This window comes from Bos taurus, chromosome 26, assembly GCF_002263795.3.
Source record: "Bos taurus isolate L1 Dominette 01449 registration number 42190680 breed Hereford chromosome 26, ARS-UCD2.0, whole genome shotgun sequence".
NCBI lineage: Eukaryota > Metazoa > Chordata > Mammalia > Artiodactyla > Bovidae > Bos > Bos taurus.
The window spans coordinates 27,628,617-27,647,621 of NC_037353.1; the positions used below are offsets into that span (position 1 = coordinate 27,628,617).

General features: G+C 39.9%; 1 protein-coding gene across 5 annotated transcripts in view; it reads right to left on the reverse strand.

Moving 5' to 3' along the window:
- Window positions 1-19,005, reverse strand: part of SORCS1 (sortilin related VPS10 domain containing receptor 1) — a 576,630-nt gene that overhangs the window by 75,402 nt on the left and 482,223 nt on the right. For all 5 annotated transcript variants that reach the window (XM_059881921.1, XM_024985735.2, NM_001191207.2 and 2 more), the window contains 1 exon segment: window positions 7,514-7,685. In XM_059881921.1, the coding sequence (XP_059737904.1) occupies window positions 7,514-7,685 (172 nt within the window).

Below are 19,005 nucleotides of genomic sequence, written 5' to 3' on the forward strand. Positions count from 1 at the left end.
GGAGGGTAAATATGTATATCTATGGCTGATTCATTTTGAGATTTGACAGAAAATAACAAAATTCTGTAAAGCAATTATCCCTCAATTAAAAAAAAAAAGATGGGTGGAAAAAAAAAAAAAAGAGAGAATATAGCAGCAGCCATAGCCCAGCTTGGGCTTGGACATAGATAATTAGGCCTATTCTTTCTACTGCTTGATCCTTGTTACTACCTGCCCCAGCCAAGCGTTTCTAGGAAGGCTTGGGAACCACAGTAAGTTCTTTGCCAGAAAAATGGTTGTTTCCACTACAGACAAGTGATAAAAGGCAGGATACCATAGGTCCTGGATTTGACTCCTGGCTGCAGTACTATAGCTGGCTGTGTGATCTTAGGTGAGTTACTTTGCCTTTCTGTGCTTCCACTGCACCATCTATAAAATGATAACAGTAATCTTTACTTACCCACTGCAGGATCTAGATGAGACAATCCATGCAAGCACTTACAAATGGGATCTTTTTTTCAAGTCTCAATGCTCCCCAGGTTCTATAAGACTTTCAGATTTTCTGTATTTCACATTGTTTATCACATGCCTGAGCTCTGCCTACATATATAATCCAGAGATTAAGAGAACTTGATGCTGTTTCTGTAAGGAGAGCTTGTGATTCATGAGCACAGAATCTCACAATCAAATGTGAGCTCTCTGGGGCCTCCTTATATGGGGACAGTCCTTAAGGCTTTGTGCTCTGCGATAGGAGACAAGAAAATCAAGGGGCCGATTCTGACAGCTGCAGGCAGTGGATTCATCCTTGCTCTTGCAGCTTTGCCCATTCAAGTGGAATGAACTGACTTGTTATTTTTTTTTCCCTTTTTTGTGCCCAGAAGGCAGACTTTACACATCTTAGAACCAGATTCCCCAATTTGTTCCCACATCACTCAGCCAAGTTTGAGGTGCCTGATCATCCTGGTTGCGTGGAAAATGACATCAAATAGGTGAGAGCCTGGACTCTGTCCCTGGAGGGTGCACACAGGTTGGAGCTGACCAGGACTGATTTCTTATTTCAGATTTTCCTTTACTGCATTCTTCAAAATGAAATAAAAATCTAAATTCTGAATCCTGCTCTGGCATTGATGTCTGTTGCTTCAAAAGATAATGTTCTTCTGAGTTGCATAATCAGGTTCCTTATGTCTTTGGGAAAGGGGCCTTCACCTTCACCACAGGGTATAGGATTAGTCTGGAAAATGAATACCTCCTTAACAGTTTTCTGTTTCCTTACTGCTTAAAGATCTAAATACAAAGTATTCTATTTTATTTGAATTTCTAAAATGATTTTTAAGTCAGCTTTTTGTTGAACATGCTATGCATAAAGAAACATATGCATACTATTAAATATACAACCTGAATTTTACAAAGTAGATGCATTCATTAATCATCAAAAAAATTTAAATTGTGACTAGCCCAGAAATTGTCCCTGCCACTCCCCCTCCAAAGGTAATACTTATTCTCATTCTCATCACCATAAATCAGTTTTGCTTATTTTTTTTTTTTTCAGTTTAACTATGCTATGCTATGCTAAGTCGCTTCAGTCGTGTTCGACTCTGTGCGACCCCATAGACAGCAGCCCACCAGGCTCCTCCGTCCATGGGATTCTCCAGGCAAGAATACTGGAGTGGGTTGCCATTTCCTTCTCCAATGCAGGAAAGTGAAAAGTGAAAGTGAAGTCGCTCAGTCATGTCTGACTCTTAGCGACCCCATGGACTGCAGCCTACCAGGCTCCTCCGTCCATGGGATTTTCCAGGCAAGAGTACTGGAGTGGGGTGCCATTGCTAGGTAGACATGTAATATGCATTTTTTCAGTCTGATTCCTTTAGCTCAATATTAGCTACACGATTCATTCAAGTTTCTGTATGTAGCAGTAGTTTGTTCTTTTTCATTGTATGGTGTTCCGTTTTATATGTATATTGTCATTTATTTCTCTGTGCTAATATTGACGGATGTTTATTTTCAGTTTTTGAGCTCTTGGGAATTCCTCTGCTATATATATTATTTTACATACTTTCTTATGCACATTTGTATGCATTTCCCTTTGTTTTTAAACTTTATTGAAGCATAGTTGGATTTACAATGTTGAGTTAATTTATCCAGCACAACAAAGTGATTCAGTTATATACATGTATATATATTTACTTTTTAATATTCTTTTCCATGATGGCTTATCACAGGATACTGAATGTAGTTCCCTGTGCTATACAATAGGACCTTGTTGTTGTCTCATCCTATATATAATAGTTTGCACTGTATGCATTTCTGATGAATGTATCTTTGGAGTGGAAATGTGGCTCTTAGGTTGTGCACGTATTCAGGTATAGTATTTCATGTCGAGCTGGTCTCCAGGGTGCCAATCTACACTCCTAACAGTACTGGATGACTAACCAGTTGCCCCAACAGCACCACTTGATATTGTTAGTCTTTTAAAATACCAGTCTTCTGATGGGTACATAGCAATAATTTATTATAGTTTTAAATTGCATTCTCTGGATAAGCAGTGGTGTTGGTAATTTTTCATATGCTTATTGGCTATGTGGTTACCCTCTTTGAGATTTCTAAATCATTTGTACATTTTCTACTAGGTTGATGGAATTTTTCTTATTGATTTGTAGGATTTATTTATATTTTTCTGGGCATGAGTCCCTTATTGAAAGTGTGTACTGAAAATAACTTCTTCCCCTCTAGATTTCACCTTTACAGTTTTTAAAATAATGACTGTTGAAGAAAAGAAATTCTCAATTTTAATGTAATCTTAGTAAATCATATTTTTCTTTATATTATAAGGTTTTCTTTCCTGTTTAAAAAATATTTTCCTAATCCAAGGTCATGAAGATATCCTTGTGTGTTTTCCTTTAAGCACCGTAGTTTTCTCTTTCAAAATTAGACTGACAGTCAAGATTATTTTGGTGTGTTTTGAGAGGTCAAGATTCACGTGTTCCCTCATACTCAATGCTGCAGCACCATTTACTGAAAAGATAATACATTATCTACTGTACTGAAGTCTCATGTGACATAAAGTACATACTTATGTGCACATATATATGTATATTATTATGTCATAACTCAATTGAGCATATAGAAATTCAGTGTGAAAATATTTATCTTTCAATGGTACTGGGTCAACTGGCTATATTTATGGAAAATATATATAAATTTTGGCCCTTGCCTGAAACAATTCTGTTCAAAATAGATCTTAGGCTTAAATATGAAAGCTAAAGAAAAAAAATGTGTGGTATGATATCTTCACAATCTTGGGCTAGACACATTTCTTAAGCAAGCCACAAAAATAATTAATTATTTATTTTATATAACTACTGAAATATCTGTGTTTGCATATGCCATTTTCAAATCTATTCAATTTGTCTCAATGATAGTATGTCTCCTCTTCTCTCTTTTCTACTTTATTTTGATTAATGAGACACTTAATATTCATCCAGTTCTCCTATCTGTAGTTTGATAGCTCAGCATTACCTTACCGTTTTTTACTTGTGACTAGATATTAAAGCCGGAGAAGGCAATGGCACCCCACTCTATTACTCTTGCCTGGAAAATCCCATGGACGGAGGAGCCTGGAAGGCTGCAGTCCATGGGATCGCTAAAAGTCGGACACGACTGAGCGACTTCACTTTCACTTTTCACTTTCCTGCATTGGAGAAAGAAATGGCAACCCACTCCAGTGTTCTTGCCTGGAGAATCCCAGGGACGGGGGAGCCTGGTGGGCTGCCGTCTATGGGGTCACACAGAGTCGGACACGACTGAAGCAACTTAGCAGCAGCAGCAGCAGATATTAAAGCACACATTCTGAATATGCTGGTTCTAATATAAAAGAGTACTTTTATCAATACTTCTTCACAGACATTTCATGGAGCTTAAACCTCTTTAATTCCATTTAATTCTTTTCACATACTATATTATTGTTGTCATGTATTTTAATTCCGCATGTATTTTAAGTCCCACAACGGATTAACATGATTGGTCTACAAAATTGCTATTAACTTCAGTTCACAGGCATATCCACCATCTTTCTTATTCTTCACTCTTTCCATTATTTCTGTGCTTTTGCCTGGGGTCATTTTCTTTATGCCTGGACAATTACCTTTAGTGATTCTTTTCACAGAAATCAGCTTATATGACTCATTCTCATTTTTGCTTGTCTGAAAAATGTTTTTGCTTTAGCTTCACTATTTTTTCCTCAGCACTTCAAACATGTCATTCCATTTTTGTCTGCGCTGCTTTAAAATTTCCTCTTGTTTTTAGATGATGTCAGTAGTTTGAATACAATATCTAAAATACCCTGCTTTGAGTCTTCAGATTCTCTTGAATCTCTGTGTTGATATGCTGATATCTTTTGTCAGTTTTTGGAAAATTCTCTGACATTATCTCTCCAAAAATAATTCTGGCTTCTTACTAGTTCCTCCCCTTCAGGATGACTGTGTTCACTCTTTCCGCCATGTCCTTTGGTCTCATTATTCTTTTCCCTATTTTCTACTCTTTTCCTCTTATGTTCCAAATGTTATATTCCCTACTGTCATTGCTTCTAATAAACTGATCCTTCACTCACCTGGGTTCCGTCTACTACAAACCCCTCTAAGTTCCTAATATCAGTACCTATACCTGTAGTTCTATGACTTCCATTTGATTACCGCCACCTACTGATGACTGCTGTGGGATTAAATTTTATATCTTGTCCCATATTCATAAACATATTAATCATATATCAGGAAATATACTCTTTTTTCTGTTGTTTTTTTTTTCCTGTTCTTGGTCCTGATTCTTGATATATCTGTAGTTATTTAAATACCCTAAATTTTACATGAAAAAAAAAAGTAGTAAGGCTGCTGGTATATGTTATTTTCCTCTAAAGAGGATTTGTTACAGTTTCTGACATTTAAAATGGGGGAATCATTCTAATAATGATTAGACTGAAATAATTTCAGGTGGGATTTCAGGGTGTAGAGAGTCTGGTCTAATTCCATTCTGTCCTTACTCCTATCATAGAGCAGTCTACAGGACCTAGTCTTGAATCATTCACCAGGGCTTTCCCCTTGATAGTCTCTAAATTCAATTTTTTTCTATCTCCTCAAAATGTAATACTTCTAAAAACTATGTTTGACTTCACATCCTAAGTGATTACTTGCTGTTTTATCTGCATCCCTCAGATATTGTCAAATAACTCAAGGAAACAAAAGTGAACGTGAAAAGTGTCAGTGGCTCAGTTGTGTCCAACTCTTTGCAACCACATGGATTGTAGTCTGCCAGGCTCCATGGAATTCTCCAGGCAAGAATACTGGAGTGGGTTGCCATGCCCTCCTCCAGGGGATCTTCCCAACCCAGGGATTGAACCTGGATCTCCCGCCTTGCAGGCAGATTCTGTACCAATTAAGCCACCATGGAATCCCCCAAGGAAACAAAGCCATCATGGAATCCCCCAAGGAAACAAAGAACAGAGAATACTGTATAAATTCTCTATGCTTCTCTCCTCTCTGGGATTTGACATCATCAGTCCCAGCTGACTTGGTAACTCTGAAGTCCAATCTTTATCTTCCCAACCTCGAGTCTACCAACAGATGTTTAGCCAACACTTTTGGTCTGACCTTCTACTAGGAATCTGAAATCTGACCTCTTAAACAGTGTGACAGATGAACTGGCAAAGTTCTTGAGGGGAAATACAACATTAAATACAGCACAACTCATCACAATGAGTTTCCTCTCTCTCAAGAAAAGAATTGAAATTTCCTAAGTCCTCTTCCTCCTTCTCTGTGTGTGTCTCTCTTTCCCATTCTAACTCTTGCTCTAAATAATACATATTTATTTGCTTTGCAGCAAGCTAGTCTGTCATAGCCTCAGGCAGAAGCTCCCCCAAGATTTATTTCTGTGAAATGCAAGTAATTCCAACTAGCCTAAATTGGCCCATCTCTTTCTAGTTCCAACTGAAGAACACTGGGGAACCTTAGTGTTTAGAAAACTGGGTATGGTTAAAAGGCACTTACTAAGGAGACAGGAGAAAAGAGTATTAGGTTAGAGCAGTGCTTGTCTAAGAGGTCCTTGAACTGAAGGCAACAGCATCACTTGAGCCAGGAATTCCAACTCATTAGATCACAGCTTTTTCTATGGAAATTAAAATACTAAGTATTTTGAGCAAACCTGACAATGTAATCCAAACTACATCTTTTCCCCTTCAAGGAACCTCTTGGACTGGTCTGGGCCTCTTGATGTTGCCCTTGTTTCTTTCTTTCTTTTTTCTTGAAGCATAATGCATAACCTATGACCCTGTTAGAAAAGGATATTCCTGGGTCTTACCTCAACCTTCTGTATGAGAATCTTTGAAGATGCAGCCCAGAAAACTGTTTTAACATGCTCACCAGGTAATTTTTATCTATGTTAGAGATGGAGAGTCACTGAACTATCAGAAGACAAGGGGAGAAGAAAATGTTGTATATCTTTATCCTGATGTCATTGTGAACTTTTCAGATTCCTTTGCATTCACATGGCTGAAAGTGGTGTTGGCCATATTTTAGGTACATATAAAACATGGTTGAGGGTAGGACAGCCTGGTTTAGTAATTAAGATCATTTAATGAAGGTGTTTATCCTTTAGAGGCCAGCTGCCTCATTTACAAGATGACAAATGTGCCGTAAACATTCTAAAATATGTAATATAAATGTCATCTTATTCTACCATCTAATTACTCAGAAACTTCAGATAACTATAGTGTGGCAAACAATAATTGATGTTTATAATAATATTCCTGAGGCACTATTAATATTAAAACAATAAACCTCTCAGATGTCAAGGAAATTATATTTGATTAGTTTAGATTGGTCTTGATGCTATATGTATGACTGGTTAATGTTGTCTTTAGAAAGAAAAGCCATGACTTCAGATAAAGGAGGAAGACAGCATTAGCAGCTTTTAGGTTAGTTCAGTATGTATATGTGTTAAGCTGTTCTAGGAATACTATTAATGTATTCTAAGAAAACATTTTGCTAAAAGTGCCAATAATAGAAGATTAAATCCAGACAGAATCCCTAAGTTACAGGTTCAGTAAGAATGAAGAACAGTCCAGGTTCGATGCATGATACTGGATGCTTAGGGCTGGTGCACTGGGACGACCCAGAGGGATGGTATGGGGAGGGAGGAAGGAGGAGGGTTCAGGATGGGGAACACACGTATACCTGTGGCGGATTCATTTTGATATATGGCAAAACCAATACAATATTGTAAAGTTAAATTAAGTAAAATTAAAAAAAAAAAAGGATGAAGAACAACTTGCAGTGAAATGAAAGTACTTGAAGAACTGTGTCAGAGAAGGCAAACTTAATAACAAATACCAAGGAACTAAAAGGGGAATACAGATTTTAAATAAAATTTAAAATTAAAAAAATATATCTATGTAAACAAAGACAAAAAGACATGTGAACCAAATCATGATTTCTTGGGAGAAGTCACTGGCTCTAGAAGGTAGAGGGGAGGCGGGGCCCGGTCCTACCTCTTCCAGCTGCACCATAAGAGTAACGTTGTGCCCTTGCTCCGCCGTCAGCTTTCCATCAGCAGTGACGATCCGCAGCCCCCGTGGGGCCTTCCCTGGGCACTTCTGCGGCTTGGCTGTGTACTGTTCTCTCACTCCATCGGTGCAGTTATTGGAAACCACCTTTCTATACCTAAATGGGGAAAAGCTCACATTGTAATTCAGCCCACGATAATTTGGATCACTCCCAACTTTTCAAACCTTCTGCTCAGCCCTGAGGGTTAGCCATAACTACCTTTCATGGTGTCAGGAAGGTTACAGTTTGTGTGTAGTAAGCACCCAACGGAGAGGCAAATCATCATAGGAACATATTGCATCATTATTAACATTTTAATTTATGCTTTTATTATCTTAGTCGACAGATATACAATTTCACTTTGGAGTTGTGGGAAATGCATAGCAGGAGAAGACGTGCTCTTTCCTTACCCTCAATAGGTTTATAATCCAGGTGAAAAGATGTGTACTTAGCTGCTCAGTCATGTCCAACTTTTTGTAACCCCATGGGCTATAGGCCACCTGGCTCCTCTGTTCATGGGGATTCTCCAGGAAAAAATACTGGAGTGGGTTGCCATGCCCTCCTGCAGGGGATCTTCCCAACCCAGGGATTGAACCCAGATCTCCTGCATTGCAGGTGGATTTTTTTTTTACCATCTATACATGGATAATCCAGAAAATATTTCAAAGGCTATATAATTAAAGGTCAGAATAAGTACTATATATATTGTAATATACACATGTATATATTAGAAAGGAAGGTACAATTCAAAGAAAGATTATTATGCATTATATGTCTCAATATTAGATACTGTACAGGCTGTTGCACTCATGGTACAGTACAGAAAGGTGGCTAAACTTGAGAGTTTCTACTCAATATTTTATGGGATATAATGCCTAAACTATTGAAATTTCACTATTTAGACTATAGATTGAGTAAATCCTCCCTCTATTTTGCTTTTTTCTTGTTTTAGCCTTAATAGGAAAAAAAAAAAAAGAATTATGCTACCAATTTGTCCTATACAATTTATCAGATTTATAGTATATTACAATCTATGGGTTTTCTTTAAGACTTTTGAGGTCCAATGTTATGCAGTCATCATCGTTTTTTTGTGTGTGTGGAGTCCACAGCAGCCACATTATGTATTCATATATTTGGTTTCTCCAATCTACCTGGGGAAGGTACTGGTAGATTTCAAAATGCAAGCAATCAAAAGTCCAAGGTCTTTCCATTCTTCTAGACCATAAGTTGACAAGCTTTTCACATAAAGTGCCAGGGAATAAATGTTTTAGCTTTGCAGGTTATATAGCTTTAGTCGTAAGTATCCAACTCTTGGGTTGTAACATTAAAGTGGACATAGAGAATGCATAAAAGAACAAATGAATCTGGGTTCTAATAAAACTTTATTTACAAAATCTGGCAGTGTGCAGGCTATTGCTTACCAACTACTTCAAATCTAGCCAAAGTCCTTTCTCTGTCCTTAAGTCTCAAGACTGACTACCTAAAAGCATGATTGAGAAAATAAAATTAAATACCATCTGGGAAAGCACTTTGAACACTATGACTGTAAGGCCAAATATTAATATTAAACTCACCTCATAGGGTAACCATAAGGATGAAATGGATTACTGTACACAGAACACTTAAAACCACCCTGACAGTTAGCAAGTGATTATGAAATGTTATCAGTTATTTTTACTTAACATTATTATCTATCCTCCCTGTTCACAAGCTTCACAAATTCCCATTTCCTTAAGATAAATCACAAATCCTCTAACTTGGGCCTGAAGGCCTCCATAAACTAACTTGGTTCTACTTTTCTGGACTCTTTCTCCCCAACCAGCTCATTCTGCTTTAGCCAAACTTCTCTTTTCAATCCTCTTGAAAGTGCTTCTTTTCTTTTGTTCTTTCTGCTTCCATGTCCACCTTTTTGCCTAATCAGCTGCCTAAAACTTATCCACACTTTAAGTGGCAGCTTATCTCCTCTCTTTTCCTGATTGTGAAAGTAAAATCATAAGTTCAAATTTAGAGAGTACTAATATGTTCAGGGCTTTCCTGGTGGTCAGATAGTAAAGAATCTGCCTGTAATGCAGGAGACCCAGGTTCATTCCCTGGGTTGGGAAGATCCCCTGGATAAGGGAATGGCTACCCACTCCAGTATTCTTGCCTGGAGAATTCCATGGACAGAGGAACCTGGTGGGCTACAGTCCAAGGATTGCAAAGAGCTGGACACAGCTGAGCGACTAACCCTTTCACTAATATGTTCTAGACACTCTGCTAAGTTCTTAACATGATTTGCTTTCAAACTATCCCTAATAAAGAAGGTATCATTACTCCCAATAAATAGATGAAGAAATTAAGATTCATAGAACTTAACTAGTTTTCTCAAGATCACACAGCCAGCATCTAGACAATTTGGATCTAGGATACATGTATTTGTTACCACTGTACTGTACTACCTCTTTAAAATAGGTGAGATATGTGTCATCTCTTACAGGAATCCTTATGATTTACTTGATAGGAATCAGTAATGCCTTATATGACTTTCTTCCTTCGTGTGACTGTGAACTTTAAGCTTGTCACTGAAGGCATACTTGTGCCGCAGACATGCAAGGCTGATAATCACTAGGTCCATACTGGGATGACTGTATAGAGTTTAAATGTTGAAATATCTGTCTAGAAACTGGCTATCATCACTGGCCCCAAACCCTGCAGGCACCACACCCACCAACCCAGCTATGTTAACCCCTATCCTTGGAGTCCTTGCTTTTCCTGGCAATCCGGAAGTGAATGGGTTAACACCTAATACACCAAGGAGCTTCCTAAATCCTGCTCCTGTACTGAGAGAGCCTTACTCATTCTGACTGGTCACTGCCATGTCTGAACATCTTCAAATCATCCTATCTGATATTAAATATTTTGAAAAGTCCATGTAGGTGCTTATGACTGTATGCTGATTTGAAAGAAAATAAGGGAAGCTGGGGGAAAAAAAAAAAAAAAGATGCACACACTGGAAAATGGTGACATTCTGGTACCAGCAATGGTAGCAGAGAAATGACCAGCAATGTCATACAGTAATTATGGCATCCCAGTGAGTTAAACTGCATCACAAACTCCCTGCGTGTTTCAGAAGTCAGGCACAATGCATATTAAAGGCAGGTTATAACTTTAATCACTTAGCGTCCAAGCACACCTGTGACTATCTTGGCGAGGACCCCTGGAGGCATGGGCTCACTACCACGTGGCATCATCAGCTAGAGAACGTTTCTTTCGTGTGTCGCTGTTCTGACCAATCACCACCCTGGGCTTTCCTGAAGCCTGAAGCAACAGGAGTTCTGCTTAAACACAAAGCATGAATCCATTCCCCTGGGATTCTGCCACAGAAAAGACCGTTGGTAATTTTTTCAATGCTCATTAAAAACCATTCTGAGACCATTTTATTTCCTGGAAGAAAATGGCTTCACATTAGCCCTATCAGACCAGTCTCTGATATTTATAAGAAAATTGAGCAGAAATACAGAGTTCATTTACTCAAGTAAGCACACACCTGCTTTGTGCATTACAGAATGGTTCTATTTTCATCCCAGCAGCTGTCCCTGGGTCTGAGTCACATAAATGAATAATACATTTTATATGCTATTAAATGGGGCTGCTTACCTCCGCAATAACAAGGCAACTTATGATTATGTTGGACCTAAGCTCTGAATATTACTGGGATGCATTTAGTTGGTAAAACATTCTTCAATCTGCCAAGAAGAAAAGGGCTTTGCATTGGCAAGGGAGTCTTTGCACAATTACTGAAAGGAAACATTCCACAAATATGCCTTTGATATTACCGACTGCTCATCAGTAGATGGTGTCTTATTACTTCAACAACCCCAATTTCAGCTATTCTCTTCCTTCTTTTCTTGATACTCCTCTGTCACCCTTTCCATTTTACTCTATCCTCTTTGATTTTGCTTCTGCGCTGCCTGTCAGTCTTTAAAAAGATGAAGGTCGTAGCTTTTCTTTGTGAGAGTAAAATTGGAAAAAGCATCAAAAGTCTTCATATCCTGTGATTTGGCTGTTTAGCAGTTGTTGGTTTTTTTTTTAACTTACAATTTTGGTACAGATGCTTGCAGTGCAAATGTTTGCTATATGTTTGTGACTATTCTGTGTATGTTAAGGTGACAATATAGTCTGGCTTAGTCAGTCACCACTGTCTCTGTGATGTTAAGACTCTGCCCACAGAAATCAGTTTAAATGAGAATCCTGGGCATCAGTGTGTTTTTGTTTTTAATTTCCCCTGGTGATTCTAGTGTGCAGCCAGGATTAAAGATCACTGCCCTGGTGGTTAAAACTAGTGTTCTGGAACCAAACTGCCTGAGTTTAAATGCAGGCTATTACACATTATAGAAACTTGGGCAATTTACTCAGACTTTAACGTTTGGGTTCTCTGCCTATAAAGTAGGTATAATTACAGAAACAGTTCCTAATGTTCTTGGGAGTATTAAATGATATAATGCATTCAAAAGGACATAGAAAAAATATGCCACATTGCAAGACCTTAATAAATATTAAACATCATAAGGTAGTAAAAAATTGCATTTAAAGTTTTAAATACTAATTCCCTGGTGGCTCAGATGGTAAAGAGTCTGCCTGCAAAGTGGGAGACCCAGATTTGATCACTGGATCGGGAAGTTTCCCTGGAGAAGGAAATGGCAACCCACTCCAAGTGTTCCTGCCTGGAGAATCCTATGGATGGAGGAGCCTGGCAGCCTACAGTCCATGGGGTTGGACACAAGTTGGACACAACTGAGTGACTTCCCTTACTTAACTTACTTACTTAAAGTTTTAAATACCGGCTTGCTCTTACAGCTGGTAAAAAATCCACCTGCCATGCAGGAGACTCTGGTTTGATTCCTCAGTTGAAAAGATCCCCTGGAGGAGGGCATGGCAATTCACTCCAGTATTCTTGCCTGAAGAATCCCATGGACAGAGGAGTCTGGTGGGCTACAGTCCATGGGGATGCAAAGAGTCAGACAGGACTGAGCAACTAAGCACAGCCTTTTACAAGTTTCCTGAAAGTAGAAGCCATGCTCTTACTGCCAAGATTATCTTCAGATCAAACTGGATCACATCAATTCCTTCCTTAATATTGTTCAAACTGCCCATGGTTTAGTCATAAAGAATAGGGTTTGGGTTTAAAAGATAGTTTCATGATCTGTAGTCCATGCATTTTTTTAAGCTTTAGCTCTTTTCACTGCCCTGCATGCCTCCTAAGCTCAGGCCAGGCTAAAGGCTACTTGCCTTCTTCCGTTTGTGTTGTTCATCCTCCCTGGGATGATCTTTACTCTGTCAAGCTTCTATTCATTCATTAAAAATCAGTGCAGACATTATGTTTTCTTATTACATTATCTCTTCTCTTTTTTCACAGTAGTTATTACATGTTATGACCAAGAAAGAGGTGGAACTCTAGGTTTTCTTATAGCCAAGGTAGGACTTACTGTCACTGAGCTCTGGTGTCCCTCATGTGTGAGCACAGTGGAAAGAATATATTTGTTTATTTTCTTGGATTATACTATGCGTCCTTGTTTTGAAGGAAAAACTTTCCGCTTACAATAACACGTGACTTGAAATGAGAAATGGGGCAAGCCCTGGAGACAGAGAAGGGAGTTGGTTCTGGGTACAGCGCGTGGCTAATACTTCAAGTAGGTCTTTCTAGACTCAGTGTGCTCATATTTCAGCAATAGTACTATGTAGCAGTCATACCCCCAACATTCAGAAATAACAGCGTTCCCTGGCGGTTTAAGCAGGTTCTCCAAGTTTCTCTTCTCAAGGCAATAGCTCTCAGAACTTTCCCCTTAAACAGAGGAAGCAGACCTTGGGCTTAGGGGAATGTCACTGGGCAGAAGATAGGTGAGGGGAAGAACACTTGTCTTCCACTAAGTAGGATGGAAGCACAAGTCATTTAACGTGAACACTAAACAGAATGCAACATCATTCTGAATGGCAGCATGCTGAAGTGGGACATAAGGCCGAGTTAAACTAAATGACAGCATCAGGAGGATGGCTCATGGAATCCACTACAGTCAACTAGTTACATAACAAATTCATAAAAGGAAAATTTCCCTACTTTTAAACATCTGCAGTCCAAGGAATGCTAACACTGGGCACTTCAGATAGCTTATGGACATGTCAGAACCTGAAGGGGTCAAAGATCAACACAATCCCTCTGTTTTGCACATAAGGAAAAAAAAAAGAGAGAGAGAGAAGAGTTTAGAGGGCTTCCCAGGGTCACACAGCGGGCAAGCAGTGGTCAGGGGCTCTGGACTGGGTTTGGAGCTCTCTTGCCATGATGCCATACCACCTGGATGAGGATTTTTATTCCCAATGCCACTGGGCAAGGACAGTGGTGTGAGAAACCTGATCTCCGTTCACCTTCTTCATTTCCAACCCTAATGCCATCCTGTAAACATGTGGGAACGTGTATCTAAGAAACATATTCTGAAGGATCAATTCTGTAGCAGCTGAGAAGTCTAGACCGTCTGCTGTGGAACTGAATGGGTGCTTTCCAAAAAGAAAAAAAACAGCTACACAGGCCCCTGCAGTTTTGGGTCTGCAAACACTGCAAGTGATTTCCTTTCTGTGGACTTGAAACACATGGACCACTTTTAGGACCAATTATTCTCTGTGATGTACACTGACATATGTTGCTGAATAAATCAGACTGAACATCAAGAACCCTACCAGGATCAGAAACGAGATCACTTGGGAAAAGAACACAGCCCCCAAAGGCCCTAGAAATAGCAACCCCAGGGTGATGGCAGGATAGCCAGGCTCTAAGTGTTTTCATAGCTCATGTAGAGAGGATTATGTTTATAGAAAGCATTTTTAAAACATTCTAAATGTATGTGAGAGTATGGAGATAACTGTTTTGCTATAATTTATGTGTATATATATATTTTTTTTCCTGGACCCACTACTCTTATATAAATACAGAATTAATGCTATTTAAATCTTTTTTTTAATTCTTGATTAAATATTCCCATTGAATATTGAGAAACTAACACTGAGGAACAAGAACCATCACTGTACACTTACATTATTCCAGAAGAGATTAACGGCTCCTTTAAAGAAACTTCACAGACAAAAATTTCTGTACTTACTTTTTTAAAAACACATCTAGAGATATCTCTAGCTTAGAAGCAAAAAGAAATCTGTTCCTTGATAAGATTATCTTTGTTTCTTACAATATACCAGCCCAATGCCCACTTTATTTTATATTTACAGAATCTTTCATGGTTGGCATGAAACAAGCAATGCTCTAGTTAATTTGGCAACTGAACTCATATCAAGTTCCCTGGATCTGAAACAGTGTAAACAAGATTTAACCATATATAAGTATCAGTTAAGTCCAATCTCTCAGTCATGTTCGACTCCTTGTGACCCCATGAACGGCAGCACACCAGACCTCCCTGTCCATCACCAACTCCCGGAGATTACCCAAACTCATGTCCATTGAGTTGGTGATGCCATCCAACCATCTCATCCTTTGTTGTTCCCTTCTCCTCCTGCCCTCAATCTTTCCCAGCATCAGGGTCTTTTCCAATGAGTTAGCTCTTCGCATCAGGTGGCCAAAGTATTGGAATTTCAGCTTCAACATCAGTCCTTCCAATGAACATGAGGACTGATCTCCTTTAGGATGGACTGGTTGGATCTCCTTGCAGTCCAAGGGACTCTCAAGAGTCTTCTCCAACACCACAGTTCAAAATCATCAATTCTTTGGCACTCAGCTTTCTTTATAGTCCAACTCTCACATCCATACATGATGACTGGATAAACAATAGCCTTGACTAGACGAACCTTTGTTGGCAAAGTAATATCTCTGCTTTTTAATATGCTGTCTAGGTTGGTCCGGAGAAGGCAACAGCACCCAACTCCAGTACTCTTGCCTGGAAAATCCCATGGATGGAAGAGCCTGGTAGGCTGCAGTCCATGGGGTCGTTAAGAGTCGGACACAACTGAGAGACTTCACTTTCACTTTTCACTTTCATGCATCGGAGAAAGAAATGGCAACCCACTCCAGCGTTCTTGCCTGGAGAATCCCAGGGATGGGGGAGCCTGGTGGGCTGCCATCTATGGGGTCACACAGAGTTGGACATGACTGAAGCAACTTAGCAGCAGCAGCTAGGATGGTCACAACTTTCCTTCCAAGGAGTAAGTGTCTTAATTTCATGGCTGCAATCACCATCTGCAGTGATTTTGGAGCCCCCCAAAATAAAGTCTGCCCCTGTTTCCCCATCTATTTGCCATGAAGTGATGGGCCCAGATGCCATGATCTTCATTTTCTGAATGTTGAGCTTTAAGCCAACTTTTTCACTCTCCTCTTTCACTTTCATCAAGAGGCTCTTTAGTTCTTCTTCACTTTCTGCCATAAGGGTGGTGTTATCTGCATATCTGAGGTTATTGATATATTCCCAGCAATCTGGATTCCAGCTTGTGCTTCTTCCAGCCCAGTGTTTCTCATGATGTAATCTACATATAAGTTAAATAAGCAGGGTGACAATATATAGCCTTGATATACTCTTTTTCCTATTTGGAACCAGTCTGTTGTTCCATGTCCAGTTCTAACTGTTGCTTCCTGACCTGCACACAAGTTTCTCAGGAGGCAGGCCCAGTGGTCTGGTATTCCCATCTCTTTCAGAATTTTCCACAGTTTATTGTGATCCACACAGTCAAAGGCTTAGCATAGTCAATAAAGCAGAAATAGATGTTTTTCTGGAACTCTCTTGCTTTTTTGATGATCCAGCAGATGTTGGCAATTTGATCTCTAGTTCCTCTGCCTTTTCTAAAACCAGCTTGAACATCTGGAAGTTCACGGTTCATGTATTGCTAAAGCCTGGCTTGGAGAATTTTGAGCATTACTTTACTAGAGTGTGAGATGAGTGCAATTGTGAGGTAGTTTGAACATTCTTTGGCATTGCCTTTATTTGGAATTGGAATGAAAACTGACCTTTTCCAGTCCTGTGTCCACTGCTGAGTTTTCCAAATTTGCTGGCATATTGAGTGCAGCACTTTCACAGCATCATCTTTTAGGATTTGAAATAGCTATTGTTATTGTTCCGGAGAAGGCAATGGCACCCCGCTCCAGTACTCCTGCCTGGAAAATCCCATGGATAGAGGAGCCTGGAAGGCTGCAGTCCATGGGGTCGCTGAGGGTCAGACACGACTGAGCGACTTCACTTTCACTTTTCACTTTCCTCATTGGAGAAGGAAATGGCAGCCCACTACAGTGTTCTTGCTTGGAGAATCCCAGGGACGGGGGAGCCTGGTGGGCTGCCATCTCTGGGGTCGCACAGAGTCGCACACGACTGAAGCAACTTAGCAGTATTGTTATTGTTCACTTGCTAAGTTGTGTCCAACTCTTTGTGACCCCATGGACTGCAGCAAGCCAGGCCTCCTTGTCCCTCACGTTCTCCCAGAGTTTGCCAAGTTCGTGCCCAAGAACATAGTATAAATGTGTAGTACATAGACTATATCAGTTCAGTTCAGTTCAGTCGCTCAGTTGCGACCCCATGAACCGCAGCACGCCAGGCCTCCCTGTCCATCACCAACTCCCAGAGTTCACTCGAACTCATGTCCATATAGTATGTATAGTATAACTATATAGGCTTGGGCTTTTGTATTTGCAAACTGAGATATTTATAGTTATCAATGGAGTAACAAAGAGAAAATGAATTTGGAGTTATTTCAGCACTAAATGCCAGATGACACACAGATGAATACTGATTTCATTTTATTTAAACAAAAGGAACTCATTTATTAATCAGGTAAATGCCTTATCTGCCTTGGGTCATCTTGGAGGCAGATATGCATTTTGGAGTACAGTGCTTCTAATTCTGTGAGTTTATGAGCCTATGCAAGGTATTATTTCAGTTTTACAGAAGACAAAACAGGTCCTGATATTAAATGTGTCCTAGATCTCAGGACTGTCATGACTATTATGTATCAAATGTCTGGACTATAGATACACAATAAAAGGAAATTTCCCCCCTCTTTTTACCTTCACTGTAGAGGAGCCCTTAGATGACAACTGTTGGTGATGTTTTACAATTTTGAAAAGTGACTACTATCACTAGGTACTGTGCTGCCTGCTTCATAGAAAGCATCACATTTAATCAGCCCCCAACAGCAAATAGTCAAATTTCATAGTTTAGGAAACTAAGGCTCAGAAAGGAAGTGACTTGCTAAAGATGAAGGTAGAGATTGTTTCATTCTAAAATAACTCTGTTCTTTACCAAGCAACACCTCCTGCCTTAGAGTTCACTCTCTATCCACAGTAGACTGAAGGCCTAGTACCAGCCTCCTGGCTTTCCATGGAGTGGCTTGTGGGAGGCATGAAGGAACAGGTGAAAAGCGGCAGGGACAATGTGGCAGAACTGTGCTCACACGCTGTGTCGTGGTGTGGACACTGGACACCTTACATCACTGGGCTAAGAGCTAAGGACTGGTAGCTACAGCCACTGGAGGGATACTTTACACCCATTTCAGCTCTTATTCTAAGTCTTTCTGAGATCTTTCCAAGAGCTGAAAGGAAACTGCACACCCATTCATTTCTATACACGGAAACTGATAACAATTTTGGCATCTCCTCAAAAGAGCATTTCTATTGGGCATAATAACAACTGATGCCAGGATGTTTCCATCATGGTGAAGGGAGTGAACCTGAGAACAGGGCTATCTACACAGCATAATAAGCTGACTGTGAGAGCCGCCATAACCGTTTATAAAGTGAGGGCTTAACAAAAATAAAAGGGAAGTTTGCCTGGATTCCTTCAAGTACACTTGCAGAAAGATGCTACTGGCAGATCTGCTTGTTAAGCTTTATTGACAAGGGATGGCTGTTTTGCAGACCAGTTCAACCCAAGTCTGATTACATGGCTGCAGCGTGTGCCCTGTTGTGAGGACTGGGTGAAGCAAGTCAGGCACATGACAAGTGAAATCTATCGGAGGCAAGAACTCTCAAGCCAGCCCTGCCCTGTGACTCCTCGGCACTTCATCTCAGCCTGAAGTTAATACTACATATTCTGTGCTGACAACCAGAGATGCCCGTGGACGGGTTAAAATGGGCACTGGAGAGACTTAGGGGCACTATGGCTCTTTAATCCTAGAGACCTGAGGCTTTGTCCAATATCTCCCCCAATGCCTGGCTACTAATCTGACATCACAGCTTGTCCCTGAAAAACTAGCAGCCTGGCCCTTTCATCTGGCTCATCTCTTGTTCCTTTGCCTGTAGTAACCTGCCTCAAATCAGTTCAGTTGTTCAGTCGTGTCCAACTCTTTGTGACCCCATAGACTGCAGCACACCAGGCCTCCCTGTCCATCACCAACTCCCGGAGTTTACCCAAACTCATGTCCTCACACCTTCTTAATTTAGGAATCCTGCTTACCCTTCCTCCTAGTGTTCCCTTACAGA